This window comes from Geotrypetes seraphini, chromosome 3 (genome assembly GCF_902459505.1).
Source record: "Geotrypetes seraphini chromosome 3, aGeoSer1.1, whole genome shotgun sequence".
Classification (NCBI taxonomy): domain Eukaryota; kingdom Metazoa; phylum Chordata; class Amphibia; order Gymnophiona; family Dermophiidae; genus Geotrypetes; species Geotrypetes seraphini.
Window position 1 is genome coordinate 61,798,115 of NC_047086.1, and position 22,571 is coordinate 61,820,685.

Below are 22,571 nucleotides of genomic sequence, written 5' to 3' on the forward strand. Positions count from 1 at the left end.
CACCCGGTCGTGAAGCAGGTGTTGGAAGGCCACCGCGGCGAGGTAGATGGCCCGGAGTTCCAACACGTTGATGTGGCAGCGACGGTCCTCTGCGGACCACAGACCTTGAGTGCGGAGACCGTCCACATGACCCCCCAAGCGTACTCCGACGAGTCCGTGGTTAGGACCTTGTGGTGTGGAGGGGCGAGAAAGAGCAAACCCTTGGAAAGATTCGAAGAGTCGGTCCACCAACGGAGCGATCTTCGCAAGGAAGGAGTCACTGTCACGTGGCGGTTGATTGGGTCCCGATCCTGTCGCCATTGTGATGCCAAAGTCCACTGTGGTAACCGCAGATGAAGGCGAGCAAGCGGGGTAACGTGGACTATGGAGGCCATATGGCCAAGGAGCGTCATCATTTGTCGTGCCGAGACCGAGTTCGATCTCGAGACTTGTCGGCTCAGGTTTACCAATGCCTCCCGACGCTGAGGGGGGAGGAAGGAGCGAAGGCGGACCGTGTCAAGCACGGCCCCGATGAATTGTAAGGACTGAGAGGGGCGTAGCTGGGATTTTGGGAAGTTTATCTCGAACCCCAGACACTGAAGGGAAGTGATAGTCTTTTGGGTCGCTGAGATAGCTCCCTCCCTGGTCGAGTCTTTGATCAACCAATCGTCCAGGTAGGGGAATACCTGCAGACCATGGGAGCGTAAGGCAGCCGCGACCCCTACGAGGCACTTCGTGAAGACTCGGGGGGACGAGGACAGGCCGAAGGGGAGGACCCGATATTGCAGGTGAAGGTCTCCCACCTGAAAACGCAGGAACTTGCGGCAAGCAGGGTGCACCGGAACATGGGTGTAGGCCTCCTTCAGGTCGAGGGAGCAGAGCCAATCGCCCTCGCTGATCAAAGAATCGGAAGTGAAAGCATCCGGAACTTTTCCCGTACTAGAAGCTTGTTCAGGTGTCTCAAGTCTAGGATCGGGCGCAGGTCTCCCGTCTTCTTCGATACCAGAAAGTAACGGGAGTAAAACCCTTGGCCCCTTTGATTTTGGGGGACCGGTTCCACCGCCCGCAGGCGGAGGAGGTCCTGTACCTCGGAGAGGAGGAGGGGCAACTGCGCTCGGTTTGGAGGGCACGCGCTCGGTGGACTGTCGGGGGGTACCTCTTGAAAGTTGAGCGAGTACCCTGATGAGATCACGCCAAGGACCCATGAGTTCCAGTGAGGGTAGTAGGCTTGAAGGCGGCCCCCGATGGGGAGGGGGCTCGGTGGAGGTGCGGAGGGGGCCCGCCCCGGTCCGCTCATTCCGTCAAAAGGACGGAGATGGCTTCGCCGACGCCGTGGGCTGTGACTTTGGTGGAGCCCTAGAGTGAGCCTGGGGGCGTCGCGGCGGTGGTCTGGAAAAGGCCGGTGTGGAGGTAATCCCCGGAAGGGGCGAGAGGTCTGTGGTTTAGGCTTCTGTCGGACAAGAGACGCGAATGAGCGTTCGTGTTCAGACAGCCGTTTTGTAGCAGCTTTGATGGTGTCGTCAAAGAGTTCCTTCCCGACGCAGGGGAGGTTGGCTAGTCGATCTTGCAGGTTGGGGTCCATATCGACGAGTCGTAGCCATGCCAGCCGACGCATGGCCACCGCAAAGGCTGCGACCCTGGAAGATAGCTCGAAGCCGTCGTAAGCGGCGTGGAACAAGTGTAGCCTGAGGTTGGAAAAATCCTCGAGGAGGAAGCTAAACTCTGTCTGGCGAGGGGTGGGTAAGCTCTCCGAGAAGGAGGCGAGCCGCCCAATGAGGTGCTTCAGGTATGAGGAAAAAGTGAAGGTGTAGTTCAGGACTCTGGCGGTCATCATAGAGTTCTGGTACAACCGGCATCCGAATTTGTCCAGTGTCCGGCCTTCGCGTCCAGGGGGGACCGCCGCGGACACCCTCGAGGGGGGAGCTTTTTTCAAAGATGATTCCACCAGCAGGGATTGGTGGGACAGCTGTGGTTGCTCAAATCCCGGTTGAGGTACCGTCCGGTACTTAGACTCCATTTTGGATGGGACCGCCGTCACCATGTAAGGAGTCTCGAGGTTCCTGATAAGGGTCTGCCCGAGTACCAGGTTCAGTGGTAGCCGGAGGGACTTTCGGGGCGGGGAAGGCATATCCAGCTCCGCCAGGTATTCCTTGGAGTACCTAGAGTCAGATTGTAGGTCCAAGTCAAGGGCACGTCCCATGTCCTGGACGAACCTCGTGAAGGATGGTTGATGGGGTCCCGTGGCCCCTTGCGGGGACGGTGACCGAGACCGCCGTTTGGCTGAGAAGGAAGGAGAAGCCTCCCTCGAATAGTGGGGCTCTCGCTCGGATCCTCGGTCCGATACCAGAGATGCGCTGTGAAAGCGCTCCGGGGTCGAGGAACTGCGTCGCCTCGAGGAGCCCCTCGGGGACGACGCCGGGGTTCTGGGGACCGACCGGTGCCTGGTCGGGGATCCCTCCCCGGACTCCCTCGGCGAAAGCCTAGGGCCTCGAGCCGGAGCTCCGGACCGAGGGGGAGTCAATAGGAGCTGTGGGTTGATAAGAGACAGCTCGGTGACCCTTAGTGGCTCCCCCGATCGAGTCGAGGGGGTGCGCCCTTGTATCGGAGGGGAACTCCGGGCTTTTTTAGAGAGGGGTCTCGATTTTCGTTTTGAATGCCTCGAATGCCTCAGGGAGGAATCCGATGAAGAGAAGAGGCGACGAGAACGGCGCGGTTTTCCTCGAGGGGTCTCGGCGCGTTGCTCAGGCTGGTCCGGCGCATGCGAGGTCGAGGCCGAGGCCGGTTGAAGGTGAGCCATGGCAGCGGATAGCTCCGTTGGGATCATCGCTCGGAGCAGGTCCTGGAATACGGGCACAGACAGCATCGATGGCATGTCCAAGGCCGCTGTGCTCTCCACCGGGGGTGATCTCGCTTCGGAGCATTCCTGAGGGGTGGAGGCACGTCCCGAGGTCTTCGGGGTTTTTACCGGGGCCGTGGGTAAGGAGTTTCCACTCTGTGCGGCCATTGTCCCCGAGGTTGGCTTCTTCGACGATGTGGAACCTGAGGAGGGAAGAGGGGACTTACCCGGGGCAGAGGACTTATGAGAGCTCGAGGTCTTCGAAGTCGAGTCCCGAGGCGGGGCCAATGTACTCGAGGCCGAGATCGAGGCCGGGGCCGATCTCGAAGCCGAGTTCGAGGGTTGATCGGTGGCAAATAGCTCTGCCATGCGGGCCCGGCGGCGGCGGAGCGCCCACTGTTGAAAAGTTGCACACCGGGGGTAAGTTTCCGTTGGATGGTCGGCCCCCAGGCAAAGGATGCACCAGCGATGCGGGTCTGTGAGAGATAGAAGACGCTCGCACCCGGTGCACTTTTTAAAGCCCGTAATGGGCCGGGACATCCAGGCGGCCGCGGCCAATCAGGCCTCGCGGTCGCGGCGATCCGGGAGCCCCCGGATCGCGAGAAAAAGGCGCGAAAAGCGCGATGAGCAGGAAGAAAAATTTTTTTGTTATGCACAGCGACTTTTACGAAGAAAGGAAAAAAAAAAAGAAAAATAGTAAATCGCGGTGCAAAGAAAGCACTAGGGCAGCGCTAAGAAAAACGTGTCTTCTTAGCACAGCGGAAAAAATAGAACTGGAGACCACGAGGAGGGGATGCGCCCTCTAGTGGAGCAGGAGGCACACATGCGTGGTGCAGCCAGCAAGCTTGAATCTTCAATCAAGTTTGCTTGAAATGCTGTCCGCGTCGGGGCTCAGTAGATGACGTCACCCACATGTGAGAATATCATGTCTGCTTGTCCTGGGATAAAAATCATTATGATCAACAAAGCGTAACTTTTGAATTGGTATATTTGTAGAATACTATCTACTAAGTACTTTGGTGCCAATAGCTTTATGCACAGATAAACTAACAACAAACTATTTATATTGAATACTATATTCTAGTTTTAGCCAGTATAGCTTTACATAGTATTCCGACACATGTTCATACTTCCCCACTTTAAAAAGTGCTCTGATAATAAATTTTGTGCGACCTGCAGCACGCATATCACATCACATCACAGGTACACCCAGCAATACAAGGTTACAATAGTCAAGACTAGACAAAACTACAGTCTGTAGAATAAATTTGAAATCACTTCATGAGAGCATGATCTAAGATTATTTAATAAATGTAGCTTGAAAAATATCTTCCTTACCATAGCCTGAAAATGCTCCTTAAAAGATAGTCAGGAATCAAAAATGACACCCAAGTATCTAATTTCTGATTAAATCTACATAGACATTTCAAGAATTTTAACTGAGTCTGGAAGATTCCTTTCCAGATTCCTTGAAAAACACATCACCTTAGTCTTTTTTCACATTCAGTTTCAACTTGTTAATATGCATCCATTCTTTTACCCCAATTATCACTATTTCTAAACATTCAATGGACGGTGCAAGCTCTCCAACAATGGGAAAAAAGAACTGTATGTCATCTACATAGTCTATAAGAGACCTCAAAGCTTTGTAATAACTTACACAATGGTAAAAGATATAGGTTGAACAAAACCTCTGAAAGAGCAGAGCCTGCAGGACACCAGTTTTCATCACCCTCCGATTAGATAGCTTCCCTGCAACTATTACTTCCTGCTGTCAATTACATAAAAATGATGAGAGAGCCATTTAATAACTACTCCACCAAGTCCACAGTCACCAAGTCTACTAAATAGAATTTTGAGATCTAATGTGTCAAAGGCAGCCAAAACATCAAGAAATACTGCTAGATAATCTCTCCCACTATCAAAACCTGCTCCGCAATTCATCCAGCATTGAAACCAATAACGTCTCAGTGCTATGATATTTGTGGAATGCGTACTAATGGACATCAAGTTCCAGGGCTGCATCAATCTTATAGCTGTGATATCACTAAAGTATCTGTGTTCAAAGTCTCCACAAACCTGCCTTGGGGGGGGGGAGGAGCATCTATCTGGAATAATCTAGCTCAGTGATTCACAAGTGTGTCCTACAGTCCCCCTTTGACAGTCATGTTTTCAGGATATCCCCGATGCATATGCGTGAAAGAGATTTGCATACAATGGAGGAAGTGTATGCAAATCAAGCTCAAGCATATTCATTGTGGATATTCTGAAAACCTGACTGGCAAAGGGGTACTCCAAGGCTTGTTGAGACTGGCAAAATGACTTTTTGCTGTGCAAGAGTTAAAAAATGGAATTCCCTTGTGGGCCAAATACGAAATTGCCGTGTAAAGGGTACGTTCAGGAAATTACTTAAGACAGAGCTATTTGTAGATGCTCTTTTCTAGTTATTAATTGCCTTTTGTTGGCCATGTTGATGAACTGTTCACGATCATTCTTATCATGGTTTTAATTTTTAATAATGTTTTAATATGGTTTTTTGGGGATTTTTTGTATGTTATGATTTTGTTTTTAAATTATGTATGTAACTCTGTGAACCGTTTAGTTATAAACGGTATAGAAATTTTTAAAATAAAATAAATAAATAATTTGGGAAACACTGATCTAGATGGATGTTAAGGAAATAGATATAATTAGTGTCAATTTTTTTAATTGGCCTGGATGTGTGAAATGGAAAGAAAAACTGCCATAAAATCAGTGAGGGGAAGCCCCAAAAATGCATTAACAATTTATTTCTGTGCGATCCCAAATTCAGAGGTATAATAGAAAAGGTAGCATTAACTGTGTACTGGCTTGGGTACTTTTTCCAGCTTAACAATAGTTACCTCTGCCAGGTGGTCATATTTGTAGATGATGATGATAAGGGTATGGAAAGGTAATGTCAGGACTAGTAGTATAAGCTATCAAGCTTGTATGGCTGATATCTGACACACTTTACTAAAACACAGCGAAGGGTATGCAGGCTGACAAGTACTATTAATATATTTATGTATATATGAGGGTGGTTTGAAAGGTTTGATAAAAAAAAAAAGCAAGTTAAACAATGTAGTCTCCTTTGAGTCCAGCGAGTTTCTAGTTTTTGTTGGACTGTGTTTAGCCCTCGAAGGAGAGTGCATTGTTTAACTTGCTTTTTTACCAAAAACCGAGTGTGAATGAGAGAGAGTGTGTGTATAAAGATTAATTTTTTCCTCAGAAAAATTTTGCTTGCTTTGTACTGATACAATTCCTCTTACATTATAACTAGCAGGCCCACAACAAATGTGCAATGTACGCTCCCAATACAAAATGAAACGTATGCAGATATGTCAGTTCAGTATCCCTTACAAAGCTATTTTTTTTCATAACAGATTTTAAAATGTGCTATTGCAAAGCTGATTTAGAGGGTTATCTTTGACTTCATATCTATGGAAAAGTATCTTGGTAAATTTATAATTACCTGATGAACAAGGCATCTGGAAATTAGGATCATTACTGTCCAAACCTGGTAAACAGAACTGAGTGCTTGCAGATCCTAGCATGGGGTCTTTGTCACTAAGCATGTTTTTCAATGAGTCCTCTAAGACATTGTGACTTCCAGTGAAATCATCACAGCCTTCACTCTCCAGATTGGGTCCTAGGAAAAGGGCATCATCTAAGTGTTCAGCGGGAATTAAATGGTTAAATGTATCAACTATATCCATGAAGACTTCTGTATGTTTCAGTTCTGTGAAAACAAAATATAAAAAGAGAAGTCAAAAATGTGCCTCCTAAAATGAAAAAAGCAAAAACAAATAAAAAATCATTTTGATTGTTTAACAATCATGACTTTTACTTTTCAGGTCACATTTAAAATTAGAATGACTACACAGATCTACTTAGGTTATCTAAATGTTAAAAGCTTGATCCTCACTGATGTGAATTTTATCAGTCTATTATGCAGTCCCTAGGTTAAGAACGAGTTACATTTTTAAAGCTGTTCTTAAGTTAGATTTGTATGTATCTCAGAACTTTAGATTTTAAGATTCTTGCTGCATACCTCTGCTCCCAGCTGACAAAAGGGCCTACCAGTGTTCCCTCTAAGATAGAGCATGCACAACCACATACTGTTCTTAATGTGGCCATGCATCATTCCTGAATCTGCTACAGGAGATGTGTAGGAGTCGATTCCACTGGAAATACTGCTCAGTGAAACCAAATGAAGCCGCAACTGTGTTCTTTAGCACAAGTCGTACTTAAGTTGGGCGTCTGTAACTTGGCAACTTCCTTGGATTTCAATACTGCTAGAGACAGAGCTTGACATATTGACTCAGACAGTCTGTTCCAGGCCAAGGCAGGATTAACCAATAGACTCAGTAGGCACGTTCCTAGGGCCCTAAATAGTCAGGGGGGCCCGCTGAAAGACGACTTACCATGCCATTTTTTTTCAGATGGCAACGAGCCACCCCTCTTCTCTCCCTCCATGGCAACGGGCCCCCACCCGACGACAACAACGCCGCTCCCACCGGGCATCGACAGATGGGAATGCAGCCAACCTCCGGCATCAACGGCAACGCGGCCAACGTAGCTCCAAGAAGGTCCCGCGATGAATGCGTCTGCCGGTCCATCCCCCTCTGAAGTCACTTACTTCTTCTGGCAGATGCATTCATCACGGGATCTTCTTGGAACTAAACCAGCCGCCATAACATTGATGCCGAGGGGAGGCCACATTGCCGTCCATCGATGCCGGGGGTGGGGGTGGTGTTGTGTTGTTGTCGTCGTAGATACCGTGTGGGGGCCCGTTGCCGTTGCTGTGTGGAAAGGGTGTTGGAGGGAGAGAAAGGTGGATAATGCTGATGGAATTGGTGTGCAGGGAAAGGGGGAAGGATACTGGATGGATTTAGGTTGGAGGGGAAAAAAGGGGGCAGAATGAAATGCCAGACCATGGGGGTGTGGGAGAGGGAAGAAGAGAAGAGGAGAGAGATGACAGATCACTGGAGGAAGAAATGGAAGAAGATGGATGCCAGACCAATGGGGGTGAAGGGAAAGAAGAAGGGGGAGGAATACACTTTCTGGAAGTGGCATAGATGGACAAATGAAAGGAAGAGAGTGACAAGAAGATGAGGAGAGCAGAAACCAGAGAAGACAAAGGTAGAAAAAAAATTTATATTTATTTATTTTTTTGCTTTAGGGAAGATTCATCACTGTTTCTGTGGTGTTGCATTGTATGCAGAGTCCAGCTTCTTGGTGGTTCAATTTAACCTTTGTGTACGCATTTCTATTTTATCCCCCTTTTACAAAACTGTAGAACATTTTTTAGCGCCAGCCATGATGGTAATAGCTCTGATGCTCAGAATTCTATGAGCATCTGAGCTGTTACCACTATGGCTAAAAACCATGATACAGTTGTGCAAAAGGGGGAGAGGTTAGTTGGGAATACATATTCCATACTAGGCGAAGGTGTTTTCTGTGTTCTGTTTGTATGAAAGACATAGTTTTTTGTTAGCATTGACTAGCCTTGTTTGGCGAAATGCATTGGACATGGTTCTTGGGAGCACCTTGAATAAACCTGATTTGGATCTCCTTATTTTCTGCCAATCTTCTTTTGTTTCACGTTGGATTCTTTGGTGGACTGCTTGCCTTGTTGTTTCGTTGCAAGTTAACATACATGGAGTGGAACATACTAAGGAGTTACAGGTTTTGTTGTTTATACATACATATGGGTTACAGTTTGTTGATGTAGAGTGAGGCAGTTAGGCGTTGTAAACTTGGTTATTAATATAGATTTATATTTCGGATAGTATTACTGCTTTACAATATATTTGAAGAACTGGAAAAACTCCCAAACCCCAAGATCAAAAACTGTAATCAGGGGTAGAGACCACTACACACAGAGAGGAGAAGGAACTAACATGTTCCGCTATCAATAACCTTAAGAAAATTAACTCAAAATTATAAAGAGAGCCCTCAGTCACACAGCCACCTCCCACAGGAGGCAAAGGCTGTCACTGGCTTACACCAACAGGTGTCAACTGTGAAACATCCTAGGGCTCTCAGCGTGAAATTTAGTGCAAAATAACACAAACAGTGCTTAAAGTGCTTTAGTATTATAAATTTTTAATGTCCCCACTCAATGTGAGTAGTCTCTACCCCTGATACAGGGGGGTTAGAAAAAGCAAGTGTCCAAATTCAACCAGCAAAAAAAATGAAGGTACTTAGCTTCTTCAAAGAGGCGATCAGCGTATCACCACAGTCCTACAGGACTCCGTTTCGGGGGAGTACTCCCCCTTCTTCAGGAACAGCTGACGCTAGGCAGGAGCCGATCAATCTTAAGGCTGCTGCTTAAAGGCAATAGAAGAAAATGGCGCTTGACCAGAGAGGACGCCTCCGATTTAAACCGACAAACTGAGAGGCGTGATCCAAATGGACGATCACGTGATGATACACAGGTGAACCACCGAAACAAATTACTATCACGTTATCAGACCAGTCCTTGCATTGAAAAACAAAAAAAGGTTTTTTACGAAATAATGAATGAACAATCAAAAAATGAATATATGAAAGCACCCGAGGCCGAATCAGAATGTATGATGCCACTCAATAAAATCATTATGTCCTGCAGGGGTAAGGGTTTGGAGCTCGTAAATCCAAAACTGTTCCCTTCTTTGTAACCAAGCTACCTTATCCCCTTGATAATCCGGAAAAACCTGCTCGATGATAGTCCATTTGAGATCTTGAAACATATGATTACATTGTAAACAATGAGGCACCATCGGAGATGTAATAGACTGTGTGTTAATGCGGCTGCGGTGCTCTATGAGGCGCGTTCTGATAGTCCTGATAGCACCCTATGCCCGTTTTAGTGAGCGGGGGTATCCACACAAAGTTCTCTCTAAGGCCTATCATCGGGCCCTGTATGCCAACAGAGCCTTGCTGCTCTCTCAAGTTCCTACAGGGGAAGACACCAAGATCATCTGTGTACTAACCTTCTCTGATCAAGCCTCTGAGGTAGCCCGGAGTATTAGGACTCACTGGCATGTGTTACAGTTGCACCCCGAGTTTCAGGATTTCCCGTGCATCGCTTATGCTAGGCCTAAAAACATCGCTAACCGGGTGGTCCGATCCAGATACTCTTCAGTGCAAGTTCAAAATCATCAGGGGGGCCTTCACACCAAATGTGGCAATACCTGTGATATATGTGCCCTTACCATTGAAGGTACGTATTGGGAACATCCAGTGACTCACAAACAATACGTTCACAAATCAAACACATCTTGTACATCTAAGTGGGTCATATACATCATTACATGTCCATGTCGGATGAGTTATGTGGGGCGCACACAAAGGACTATCAGAACGCGCCTCATAGAGCACCGCAGCCGCATTAACACACAGTCTATTACATCTCCGATGGTGCCTCATTGTTTACAATGTAATCATATGTTTCAAGATCTCAAATGGACTATCATCGAGCAGGTTTTTCCGGATTATCAAGGGGATAAGGTAGCTTGGTTACAAAGAAGGGAACAGTTTTGGATTTACGAGCTCCAAACCCTTACCCCTGCAGGACATAATGATTTTATTGAGTGGCATCATACATTCTGATTCGGCCTCGGGTGCTTTCATATATTCATTTTTTGATTGTTCATTCATTATTTCGTAAAAAACCTTTTTTTGTTTTTCAATGCAAGGACTGGTCTGATAACGTGATAGTAATTTGTTTCGGTGGTTCACCTGTGTATCATCACGTGATCGTCCATTTGGATCACGCCTCTCAGTTTGTCGGTTTAAATCGGAGGCGTCCTCTCTGGTCAAGCGCCATTTTCTTCTATTGCCTTTAAGCAGCAGCCTTAAGATTGATCGGCTCCTGCCTAGCGTCAGCTGTTCCTGAAGAAGGGGGAGTACTCCCCCGAAACGGAGTCCCGTAGGACTGTGGTGATACGCTGATCGCCTCTTTGAAGAAGCTAAGTACCTTCATTTTTTTTGCTGGTTGAATTTGGACACTTGCTTTTTCTAACCCCCCTGTATCAGGGGTAGAGACTACTCACATTGAGTGGGGACATTAAAAATTTATAATACTAAAGCACTTTAAGCACTGTTTGTGTTATTTTGCACTAAATTTCACGCTGAGAGCCCTAGGATGTTTCACAGTTGACACCTGTTGGTGTAAGCCAGTGACAGCCTTTGCCTCCTGTGGGAGGTGGCTGTGTGACTGAGGGCTCTCTTTATAATTTTGAGTTAATTTTCTTAAGGTTATTGATAGCGGAACATGTTAGTTCCTTCTCCTCTCTGTGTGTAGTGGTCTCTACCCCTGATTACAGTTTTTGATCTTGGGGTTTGGGAGTTTTTCCAGTTCTTCGATTATTGCAGCTCCCATTTTTTTTCGGGTTTTCTCAGTTTCTGTTACAATATATTTGAACACTTTTATACTGTATGTATGGAAAGGGTTCAGAGTAGAGGTCTGCACGGGAACGGGGATTGCGGGAATCCCGCGGGAATCTCCCCAACCCACGGGACTCCCACGGGGACCCCCCTCTAGCCAATGGGACTCCCACGGGGATGGAAGGCTTTGGAAGCAGAGTTCGTCCATATAATATAATGGACACGTCAGCCTTAGTAAAAGAGGGGTTTTATAAGTTAATTACCTGAACAGAAAACAAAAAAAGAGTTCCACCAAAGAGATTCCACAAGGAAAACAGCAGCGCAAACACAAAAGAAACTGTGGAATTGATGATCCTGTGAGAAATAATTGCTGCTTTTTATGGGGACGGGCGGGGATGGAGGTAATTCCTTGCGGGGATGGGTGGGGGACGGAGAGGATCCTGACGGTTATGGGTGGGGACGGAGAGGATCCTGGCGGGGATGGGTGGGACTTCTGTCCCCGTGCAACTCTCTAGTTCAGAGTTAAAGTCCTGGGTAAGTAGGTGGGAAGGGAAGGAAGGGGGATTTGTTCAGAGATGTTTGGGGGTTGCATAGAAGAAAAACTGTGCACTGGTATGCTAATTTTTGTTTGTTTTGAATTTTTAAAAAAGAAATAAGTGAAAATAAAGAAGTAAATAAGAAAACAGATAAATGGGGGTGTGGGTGGGGCAGGCCCAGGGGGGGGCCCAATGTACTTGTGTGCCTAGGGGGCCCTCGAAGAATTAATCCTGCTCTGTTCCAGGCATATGGCGTAACAAAGACAAAAGGGACGGAGTCTGGAGTTGGCAGTGGAAGAGAAGGGTATGAATAAGGGAAACTAACCCAATGAACAAGAGTTCACGGAGGGGAGCATAGGGGAAGATAAGTGAGGAGAGATACTGGGGAGCTACAGAATGAATGTACTTGTAAGTCAGTAAGAAGGGTTTGAATTGTACAAGCAGTTCTAGGATTAAGAACGAGTTATGTTTTTAAAGTTGTACTTAAGTCAAATTTGTATGTAACTCGGAAATTGTAGATGTTAAGATTTTTGCTGCATACCTCTTCTACCAGCTGACAAAAGTGAGTGAGTCCATGACTATTCTAGGCGTAAGGCTGGATTCCGGCCTTACAATGAACCAACAAGTTGCTAAGACAGTACAAGCTTGTTTTGCACAGATGCATTTATTGTACCGAGTGTTGCCCTTTTGATTTTCGTACTGTTGTTCAAGCAATGATTTTATAGAGGCTTGATTATTGTAATGCTTGTACCTTGGAATAACCAAGATGAGATGCAAAGCACTGCAAGTTGTACAAAACAATGTAGCCAGATTGATAACGGGAACGTCAAAATATGTTCATATTTCACCCTATCTCCAACAACTACATTGGCTGCCAGTCATTTTCAGAGTTCTGTATAAAGCAGTGATGATTTGTTATCAATTCTTATACAGCATTATACCTGAATTATTTAAGAGCAACATGACTAATTATCTGCCAAACAGATCACTGCGCTCTGAAAATTTAGCCTATTAAAGGCAAATGTAAATCCAAAATATGTTGAGACCAGTGCAATGACTTTCTGCTGTGCAGGGGTTAAATTGTGGGACTCACTTCTGAGTCAGTTACAGAAATGTAGTGAAAAAGGTAAATTTAGGAAACTACTTTTAAAGGGATGCAGTTCTGATGCAAGGCAAGCTCAGCACACTGACCTTAAGCCCTCTATCCCTCTTTTTCCTGTCACAAATTAACCCTTATCTTATTCAAGTATTCCTTATATGGGCAGCAGACAGATTTTGCCTACGTGCAAAAGCAGGCCTCTGTCACGCGCTGAGTTTAAGGATGATCACGAGGTGCTTAAGGAGCATGCATTATAACCTTTAGAATGTCACATGCTATTATAAGCTTTTAGACATATTAGATGTGTACACAAGGGAATCACTTTATTGTAACCGTTATAATGTATTCAGATGTCACGTGAGATAGTAGCTTTGAGAATCACATTAGATATGTAAACAAGGGAGTTACCTTGGTATAATCCGCACTGTAAATGCATGATAAAACTGTAACCTTGCAAAGCATTAGATAAGTAATTAAGGGAGTTAAGATACTCAATAAAACATAAGAACATAAGAACATAAGCAATGCCTCTGCCGGGTCAGACCCGAGGTCCATCGTGCCCAGCAGTCCGCTCACGCGGCGGCCCAACAGGTCCAGGACCTGTGCAGTAATCCTCTATCTATACCCCTCTATCCCCTTTTCCAACAGGAAATTGTCCAATCCTTTCTTAAACCCCAGTACCGTACTCTGCCCTATTACGTCCTCTGGAAGCGCATTCCAGGTATCCACCACCCGCTGAGTAAAGAAAAACTTCCTAGCATTTGTTTTGAATCTATCCCCTTCCAATTTTTCCGAATGCCCTCTTGTTCTTTTATGTTTTGAAAATTTGAAGAATCTATCTCTCTCTACTTTCTCTATGCCCTTCATGATCTTGTAGGTTTCTATCATGTCTCCTCTGAGTCTCCGCTTTTCCAGGGAGAAGAGCTCCAGCCTCTCCAATCTTTCAGTGTATGAAAGGTTTTCCATGCCCTTAATCATTCGTGTCGCTCTCCTCTGGACCCTCTCAAGTATTGCCATATCCTTCTTAAGGTACGGTGACCAATACTGAACACAGTACTCCAGGTGCGGGCGCACCATTGCCCGATACAACGGCAGGGTTAGAGGGCTCCCATTTAGGGACGCCTCATCCCAATCTGAGTCCTGTGTGAAGCCTCATTCCTACATACTTTAAACACAATTGTTTGTAGATGCCTTTTTCTAGATATTGACTTCATGACTGCTGGCTTTTGGGAACTTTTTCATAATTGTCTGTACAAGCCTCTTTTGGCTATTATCTTCCTATTGCTGGTTTTTACATTACATTAGTGATTTTTATTCTACCATTACCTTGTGGTTCAAGGCGGATTACAGAAGAGGATTTCTGGGCATGTCCAGAGGTGTTAAATAGTAGTGCGGGTTGCTTCAGAGGATTGAAATGTTTCATACGGTGTTAGTTAGTCTTCATGGATTTCTTGAATAGCAGGGTTTTTATTTCTTTTCTGAAAGTTTTGTAGTCTGGGGTTGCGATTAGTAGATTGGAAAGTTGGTAGTCTAATTTTGCTGCCTGTGTGGCTAGAAGGCCGTCGCACAGTTTTTTCCGTTTGATGTCTCTGATTGGAGGGTATGTGAATAGTGTCTGAGTTCTCCTGTGTCTGATTGTGGTAGTTTGGATTAGGCAGATGTTCAAATGGGATAGGCTGTCACCATTTATGGATTTAAATAATAGGCAGTAGAATTTAAATAGTATTCTTACTTGAATTGGGAGCCAGTGTGAGTAGAGGTATGCCTCGGTAATGTGGTCGTGTTTTCTTAGTGAATAGATTAGTCTCAGGGCTGTGTTTTGTACTGTTTGTAGTTGTTTTATCATTGTTGCGGGGCAGGGGAGATATAGGATGTTGCAGTAGTCAAGGAGACCTAGGACTAGGGACTGGACCATGAGCTGGAATTGTTTTCTGTCGAAGAATTTTTGAACTTGCCTTAGGTTTCTCATGACCGCAAATTATTTCTGTATTGTTTTGTTGATCTGTGGTTGCATGGTACAACATCTGTCTATCGTCATTCCCAGAAGTTTTAGAGTGGGTTGAATGGGATATGAGATTGAGTTTATTACTAAGTTTGTTAAGGTTGGGGTTTTATTTTTTTTGAGAAGTATGAATTTTGTTTTGTCTGGGTTCAGTTTTAGTTTGTGGTCTTTCATCCATGTTGCCACTGTTTTTTAGAGTTCTGTGTAGTGTGTCTGTCATGGTGGGCGTTGGCTAATCAAAAAGGAAGGAGAATGGTGATGTTGGCTGCATAGTTATAGGAGGTTAAGTCTATTTTGTCTAGGCAGGTGCCGAGGGATGCAATGTAGAGATTGAAGAATGTTCAATATGACTTCTTTTTTTAAGGTTCGACACTTGTGCCAGAATATTTTTATTAAATTTAAGAAGTATTGTGACCAGTCAGACCCGGGGCCTGCCAAGGTCCCAGTTAAGCCAGGGAAAAATGTAAAAGTAAAAACACAGAAGGGAAATTCCCAGATTTCCCAGGGTTATGTTTCGGGAGATAATGCCATTGACCACCAGAGGGAGCTGGATTCATCTGAGGAGGAAGTAGGTGAGCTTTATTCGAGTCACCACCGGGGGACTCAAGAGGCCCCTGGACTTCTGCTGACTCACTCAGATCAGGCCACACCCCTAGGGTATGTAAGCCAGCAGTGGCATTCAAACCAGCAGGCCGGTTAGGGAGGAAGTTCAGGCCTTGCCTCCCTAAATTTCCACCTGGGCCAAACAGGAGCAACAACCCTATGCCTATGGAGCTGACAGAGGCTGGACAAGATGAAGACTTGCCACTTTTGAATGGAGAGCCTATGGAATGTCAAGAAGCTTGTGCAGGTTGTGAAGCTAATTATCCTGAGCCTATGCAGGTGGACTTGGCCTCAAGCTACAAACAGTGAGTTTGGATTTTTTGGGAACTGTTTGTTTGCTGTGTGTTTTTTTTTTTATGTTGGTTTTGGGAAAGCTAGGAGTGTGTGGGGAGAGGTTTTGTTTTCACTCTGGGTGGGATTTTGAAAGCCTTTTCTGTGGCTGTATTTTGACAAAACCTGTACACTCTCCTTTCCTGGCAGTCATAAATGTTGCCAGAGGCTTTCCTCATTTTTCTTAAGGACTGAGAATTGGGGAAGCTATTATCCTGTACTGCATTTTTGATTTACTGAATTACCTGCTTTGGAGCAGGCAGTGCTAGCTCTGTGGAGAGCTGTGGTTTCAAGAGCAATTGGGACTTTATTAGGAGTGAAAGAAAGTTTTGGACTTTATTTTGGACTGTTTTATTTTCTTGCCATTTTTGACAGTATTTCTTTAATGCTGTGTGAAATCCTGACCAATGTTGTGAAAGTTTAATGAATTACTTACCTGCATGAAGGATTGAGTAAAAAGAACTATTTCTATAATCCACTACCATTGTTGGAACTTTATTTTTCTTGGCTTTAATTTTGATTACTGCTGAGAATCCAGTCCTGCAGGGTGACTCCATGCCAGGTCACACGCTGGTGCACTGTTTATGTTAACCACTGGGATTGCTATAGAGCCCAGCCCTGGGCTATAGTGGTGGTGACATAATTTTGGTATCAGGAGTGGGATATGGCACCTCCTGCAGGACACTCTAAGGAACTGCAATTGAAAAAAATATATATATTTTTTTTTTCTTTTGCTTTGCCATTTTTTTTTTTGGACTTGTGTATCCTGGATGTTGATACAGTGAATGTTGGACTATTAACCAAATTGTTTTGTTTGGAGTGGTATACTTTTGGAATACTCTATCTGGAGTTTCCTGTGGCCAAACCGGAGGAGGAGTCTACAAGGACCAAAACCGGAAGGAGGAAACCGGGATAAAGACAGCAGCATATCCTTTGGAGGAGTGCAGCAAGGAGCTCAGTTGGAGTGTGGAGTTGGAGAGAGCCAGACCAGAGTTCCAGGAGGACCTGGAGGGACCAGTGGACCTAGCCGGAAACCAGTTCCAGACCGGAGACAGCACGGGCGGTGCACCCAATCAGCACGAATGCGAAGACTCATCAGTACCTTCGGTAAGAGTACCTAGGGGTAGCTGGTGAGGATAAAGTGGTGCTGGTTGGGGAGGACTGGAAGCTGGGGGAGGCTAGTAAGGGAGGAACACTCTTTCCAAGCGGCCACACTTGGGTTCCTTTTCTTTTTGTTTGCCTTTCAGGTCCGTGCTATGGACAAGTCCCGTTATTGGCAGCGCTGGCTGAAGAGGACCGAAGACAGACCGAGGAACTGGAGGGCATTTTGAGGACCAAAGAGGCGCGTTGGCAAGCCAGCCAAGACACTATGTTGCGGCAGCATGGGGAACTGATGGTAACCATGCAGGAGCAGGCCAAAATATTCGCACAGATTCTCCAGCAGACGACTGCACAACCAACGAGGCCAGAGATAGCGAGTATAACATCTCCTGCACCGGTAGGATTGAATCCATTGACAAATGTGAACCTGTGCAAAATTGCGCCCGGAGATGCCCCGGACGATTTTCTTTGCTCTTTTGAGCGGATAGCGGTGGCTTCAGGGTGGCCCCAGGAGCAATGGGTATTTAGGTTGTTGCCCTGTTTGGCCGGGGAATCCCTAGCAGCATTCCAGACCCTAGGCCCCGAGCATGCTAACAACTACCCCACTGTAAAAGCCCATATCTTGGATTATCTTGGTTTTTACCAGTGAGCACTATAGGCAGAAGTTTAGGGCAACACAGATGTTATATTCAGAAAGGCCTAAGGCCAGTGTATCACCAAGCTGGCTGAAAAGTGGCTACAGCCTTTCTTGAATGACGCTAGGGCCCTATTTGCCGAAATAGTGAAGGAACAGTTGTTGGAGGCTGTCCCCAAGAGTATCAGATCTTGGGTAAAGAGGCAAAATTGTAAAACACTGGGGCAGGTCCTGGAAGTTGCGGAGGCCTACCTTGACTCCCAAGAACCCGCAGGAGAAGGCTAAGGCATAGTACAGGGGCACACACTTAGGCAGAGTCCCGTGGAACCGAGTAAGGGCTGGAATAAGAAACCCCCTTCTAAGGATTCGTCCTCTCCTACACCTAGGCCTAAAACTCAGGGAAGTGAGAGGAAGTGTTACAGGTGTGGAAAGGCAGGACATACTCAAAAGTTCTGCCGGGAGAGAAGAGACTTTGTTATCCTTCAGGAGTCTAATAGACCAGACACGTCAGGGTGCCAGGTTCCGGTATGGGTGGCCGGGAAAAGGATAGTGGCATTGCTTGACACAGGGGCCGAACAATCAGTAATCTCGCACCAACTGTGGAAACAGGTTGAGGCCTCTCCCTTTAGGAAGGGAAAATTGAATAGTGTGTCTGTGAAATGTGTGCATGGGGATTCTAGACGTTACCCACTGTCTAAAGTAGAGATTGAGCATGATAGAAAGAAGTATAACCTGCAAGTTGCTATCCTGGATTCTTGCCCTTTCCCATTAATTCTAGGTAGGGATTGGCCAGGATGGGTGAAGGGGGTGAAACAAACTAGACCAATGGTTAGTGAAACCCAGATAAAAGTTCAACGGTCTCCTAAACTGATATTGGGAGCGCAGGTTAAGGGAGGTTGGTATCCTGATAGGAAAAATTGGAAAAGAAAACAATCTCCTCGGTCTACTGGTAGACCAGGTTGGCGCCCCACACTTAGGTGGGTTCCACTGTCAGAGAGTGCTCAGGCTCCCACGCAAGCGTACTCTAAAGCGGCGGGCTTTGATATTTATGCAGCCCACGAGCAGATTATACCCGCTAAAGGCCGAGCTTTGGTCAAAACAGATTTACAGATCTCCCCACCTCCAGGCTCGTACATCAGAATAGGGGCTAGATCAGGGTTGGCTTTAGAGCACTTTATTGATGTAGCGGCCGGAGTGATTGACCCCGATTATAGAGGTAACGTCTCGGTACTGCTGGTGAACCAGGGGGAGTCTGATTTTCAGGTTCATCCTGGAGACAGGATCGCTCAACTAATATGCGAGCGTATCTGGCATGCTAAATTAGAACGCTGGGTACACCTTCGGGAGACCAATAGGGGAACGAAGGGATTTGGGTCCACAGGGTCAGTTCGCCCGATTGATACTCAGGGACCCGAGCTGAACCCAGTCCAGGGAGGAGAAATGAATAACTTTAAGGAAAGACCATTTCAAAACCCTGAGAATGTCAGTACAGCTAAGGCTGAAGAGAGTATAACACAGCTTCAACAAGAAGTAGCGTCCCTTAAGAATGAATTGGGTAAAATGTCAGATACTCCAGGGACACCGTGGAAGGAGGAAATACAAGCCCTCCGTCAGGAGTGTTTAGATAGTGGCCGGAAGCAAGCAGATAGAGAAGAATCTCTTTCTAAGGGTTACTTGCTTGAATTAAAAGAGATATTAAGACAAGAGATGGCCGTACAGAGACAGCATCAGGCTGATACTCTGGATGGGCTATCAGCCCAAATAAAACAACAAATACAGGAAATAGAGGCCAAGGTAGCAGGTGGTCAAGCTCAACAAAACAAATTGTTAGAGCAACTGAAGAAAGTTCAAACTACACAAGAACTCTGGGCTACGGAAGGGATAGAACCAGGCAGTTTAGCCAAACAGAGCTGTAATAATAAGACCCAATTAGAACGGCAAGCCGTGCAGTTAGGTTCTGTTGAAGACTTGGTGAAACGTGTGGGTGGCAGTGTGACTAACTTACAAGATCAAATCCAAGAGCAGGTTGAGGAAATAGCCCAGGTCCTTACTGCCATCACAGAAGGGTGGAAGGGTTAGAAGGGGCAGAATCTTGTAAGCAACAAGACGCCAAGAACCCTGAACCCGCTGTGCTCCACTGGCCGGAGGATTTTGAGAATTTATGCTCAGATCCCCGACCAGAAGAAAGGAGATATCGGAACAGGAGGCACAAATAATGCTGTCATTCTTTCCTTAAATCACCTCACTTACATGCGCTTATAGGGATAAGCTTCGTTTAAGGGTGGGGGTATGTGACCAGTCAGACCCGGGGCCTGCCAAGGTCCCAGTTAAGCCAGGGAAAAATGTAAAAGTAAAAACACGGAAGGGAAATTCCCAGATTTCCCAGGGTTATGTTTCGGGAGATAATGCCATTGACCACCAGAGGGAGCTGGATTCATCTGAGGAGGAAGTAGGTGAGCTTTATTCGAGTCACCACCGGGGGACTCAAGAGGCCCCTGGACTTCTGCTGACTCACTCAGATCAGGCCACACCCCTAGGGAATGTAAGCCAGTAGTGGCATTCAAACCAGCAGGCCGGTTAGGGAGGAAGTTCAGGCCTTGCCTCCCTAAAGATCCACCTGGGCCAAACAGGAGCAACAACCCTATGCCTATGGAGCTGACAGAGGCTGGACAAGATGAAGTCTTGCCACTTTTGAATGGAGAGCCTATGGAATGTCAAGAAGCTTGTGCAGGTTGTGAAGCTAATTATCCTGAGCCTATAATCCACTACCATTGTTGGAACTTTATTTTACTTGGCTTTAATTTTGATTACTGCTGAGAATCCAGTCCTGCAGGGTGACTCCATGCCGGGTCACACGCTGGTGCACTGTTTATGTTAACCACTGGGATTGCTATAGAGCCCAGCCCTGGGCTATAGTGGTGGTGATAGTATCCAATTCTCTCTCTCTACCCCTTCCACCTACTGTCCACCCTCTCTCTGCCCCTTCCATCCACTGTCCACCCTCTCTTCAATAAGGCATCTTCCCTCTTTCTATATCCCTTCAATAAACTGTATAACCTGTGCCCTTTCTCTCCTTTGAACTTGATTCATTTCAGCTTCACCCACCTATCCATTTTTCTGTCTCCACCCCCTCTCCTATGCTCTGGCATCTCTCACATTTCCTTCCTTCCTTCCTTCCTTCCCACTGCACCCATGGTCTGGCATCTCTCTCCTCTAAGAACATAAGAATTGCTGCTGCTGGGTCAGACCAGTGGTTCATCATGCCCAGAAGTCCGCTCATGCGGCAGCCCCTTTGGTCAAAGACCAATGCCCTAACTGAGACTAGCCCTACCAGCATACATCCTTGTTCAGCAGGAACCTGTCTAACTTTGTCTTGAATCCCTGGAGGGTGTTTTCCCCCTATGGCAGACTCCAGAAGAGCATTCCAGTTTTCTGGGTGAAGAAGAACTTCCTTACGTTTGTACGGAATCTATCCCCTTTCAATTTTAGAGAGTGCCCTCTCGTTCTCCCTACCTTGGAGAGAGTGAACAACCTGTCCTTATCTACTAAGTCTATCCCCTCCAGTACCTTGAATGTTTCGATCATGTCCCCTCTCAATCTCCTCTGTTCAAAGGAGAAGAGGCCGTTTCTCTAATCTTTCGCTGTACGGCAGCTCCTCTAGCCCCTTAACCATCTTAGTCGCTTTTTTCTGGACCCTTTTGAGTTTTACTTTGATCTACAATTCCCAAAGTTGTTGTTTCGACTTTATTTATGCTGTTCTCTCATTTATGCTAATCACATCTGTGCAGCTTTTCAGGTGTGCATATTAGAATTGGATGTTGTTATCCTCTGTTATGGTTTTACTAATCATGCTCAATTGATTTTATGATGTTTATTTGTTTTAACTTATGTTTATTGATGTTGATCTCATTCATGCATTTTTATTGTGACATCCATTTATCATTTATCCCAGAAGTTTTAATTATTTTTGTATTATGTTGTGATACATTTTAAAAAATATTTAAATAATCCGTGTATTATTTTGATCTTTTTATGGTTTCATCAATCATGCTTATTTGTTTTTATGCTGTTTACTTGATTTTACTAGTTTATTGATTATTTTAATTGTATGTACCCTTGTAGAATGATTCCTGAGGCAGGCTTCCCTCTGGAGGCCGAAACACAGACTGCATTGGGCCAAAAAGAAAGAGGACATTACATCCATGTACTTATACATGTATTTATTTTTTTTTTTTCTTTTGTTACAATTAATAAAGCTTATTGCTTCCAAGGCTGACATTTACAGCCCATTCCCCACTGGTTTCTTTGTTCTTGACTAGACTGTTCCAACAACCTCAGTTGCTAGTCCAGTACCGGAAGTTATCTTGTACATTACCACATTATATACTCGTTCAATTTTTTGTTTCGTATAACCCACTTTATTTCTATTGCTCACTTTTGGAAATTTCAAAGGAGATTCGACCATTACAAATAAGCTTTGGTTAATCGTGGCAGAAATGTCCATTTTGAAGTCATCAGAAAATGAGGATGATTGCACCATGGAAGCAATTTCAGCCTTACGTTTAGGGCAAATTTTCTGAGCAGGTATACTGTTTCTTTTTGTCAGCTGATTCAATTTGCTGGCCATTTTGAGATTAATTTGAATAGGAGCTGCTGCCCTCAGCTTTGTTCAGAGAAACGACTGCGGCTGGAAGGAGGAGGGAGCCGGCCATAAAGTAAACACCTACTGGTGGGAGGCATGTACTTGGGGCACAGAATGGCGTGTTGGAACGCGGAAGGGAAAGGGGTCTATTATGGCACCAAAGGTAGAGCAGGACCCCCGTTCATAGGTATGAGTCTGACCTAAGTTGGATGTTCATAAAAAACAGTGACTGCCTGTATATTCCTCTGCAGCTTCCCTGAAGAGCCACCTCTTCTTTCTCACCATCATATAAAATCTTTGGTTCTGTATTTTTCCTCTAAGTAAAACACTGTCTGACTTATTCTGGCAAAGCAAGTTGCAAATTCCTTACAGTGCTAAAGTCTCAATACCCCTCTCTCCAGCTGAATGACAAGTC

At 45.7% G+C, this 22,571-nt stretch overlaps 1 protein-coding gene across 3 annotated transcripts in view; it reads right to left on the reverse strand.

Annotated features, from left to right (window-relative positions):
• Positions 1-22,571, reverse strand: part of PHF3 (PHD finger protein 3) — a 299,402-nt gene that overhangs the window by 262,321 nt on the left and 14,510 nt on the right. For all 3 annotated transcript variants that reach the window (XM_033935349.1, XM_033935350.1, XM_033935348.1), the window contains exon 2: positions 6,309-6,575. In XM_033935349.1, the coding sequence (XP_033791240.1) occupies positions 6,309-6,552 (244 nt within the window). In that variant the 5' untranslated portion in view covers positions 6,553-6,575. The remainder of the gene's footprint in view (positions 1-6,308; positions 6,576-22,571) is intronic.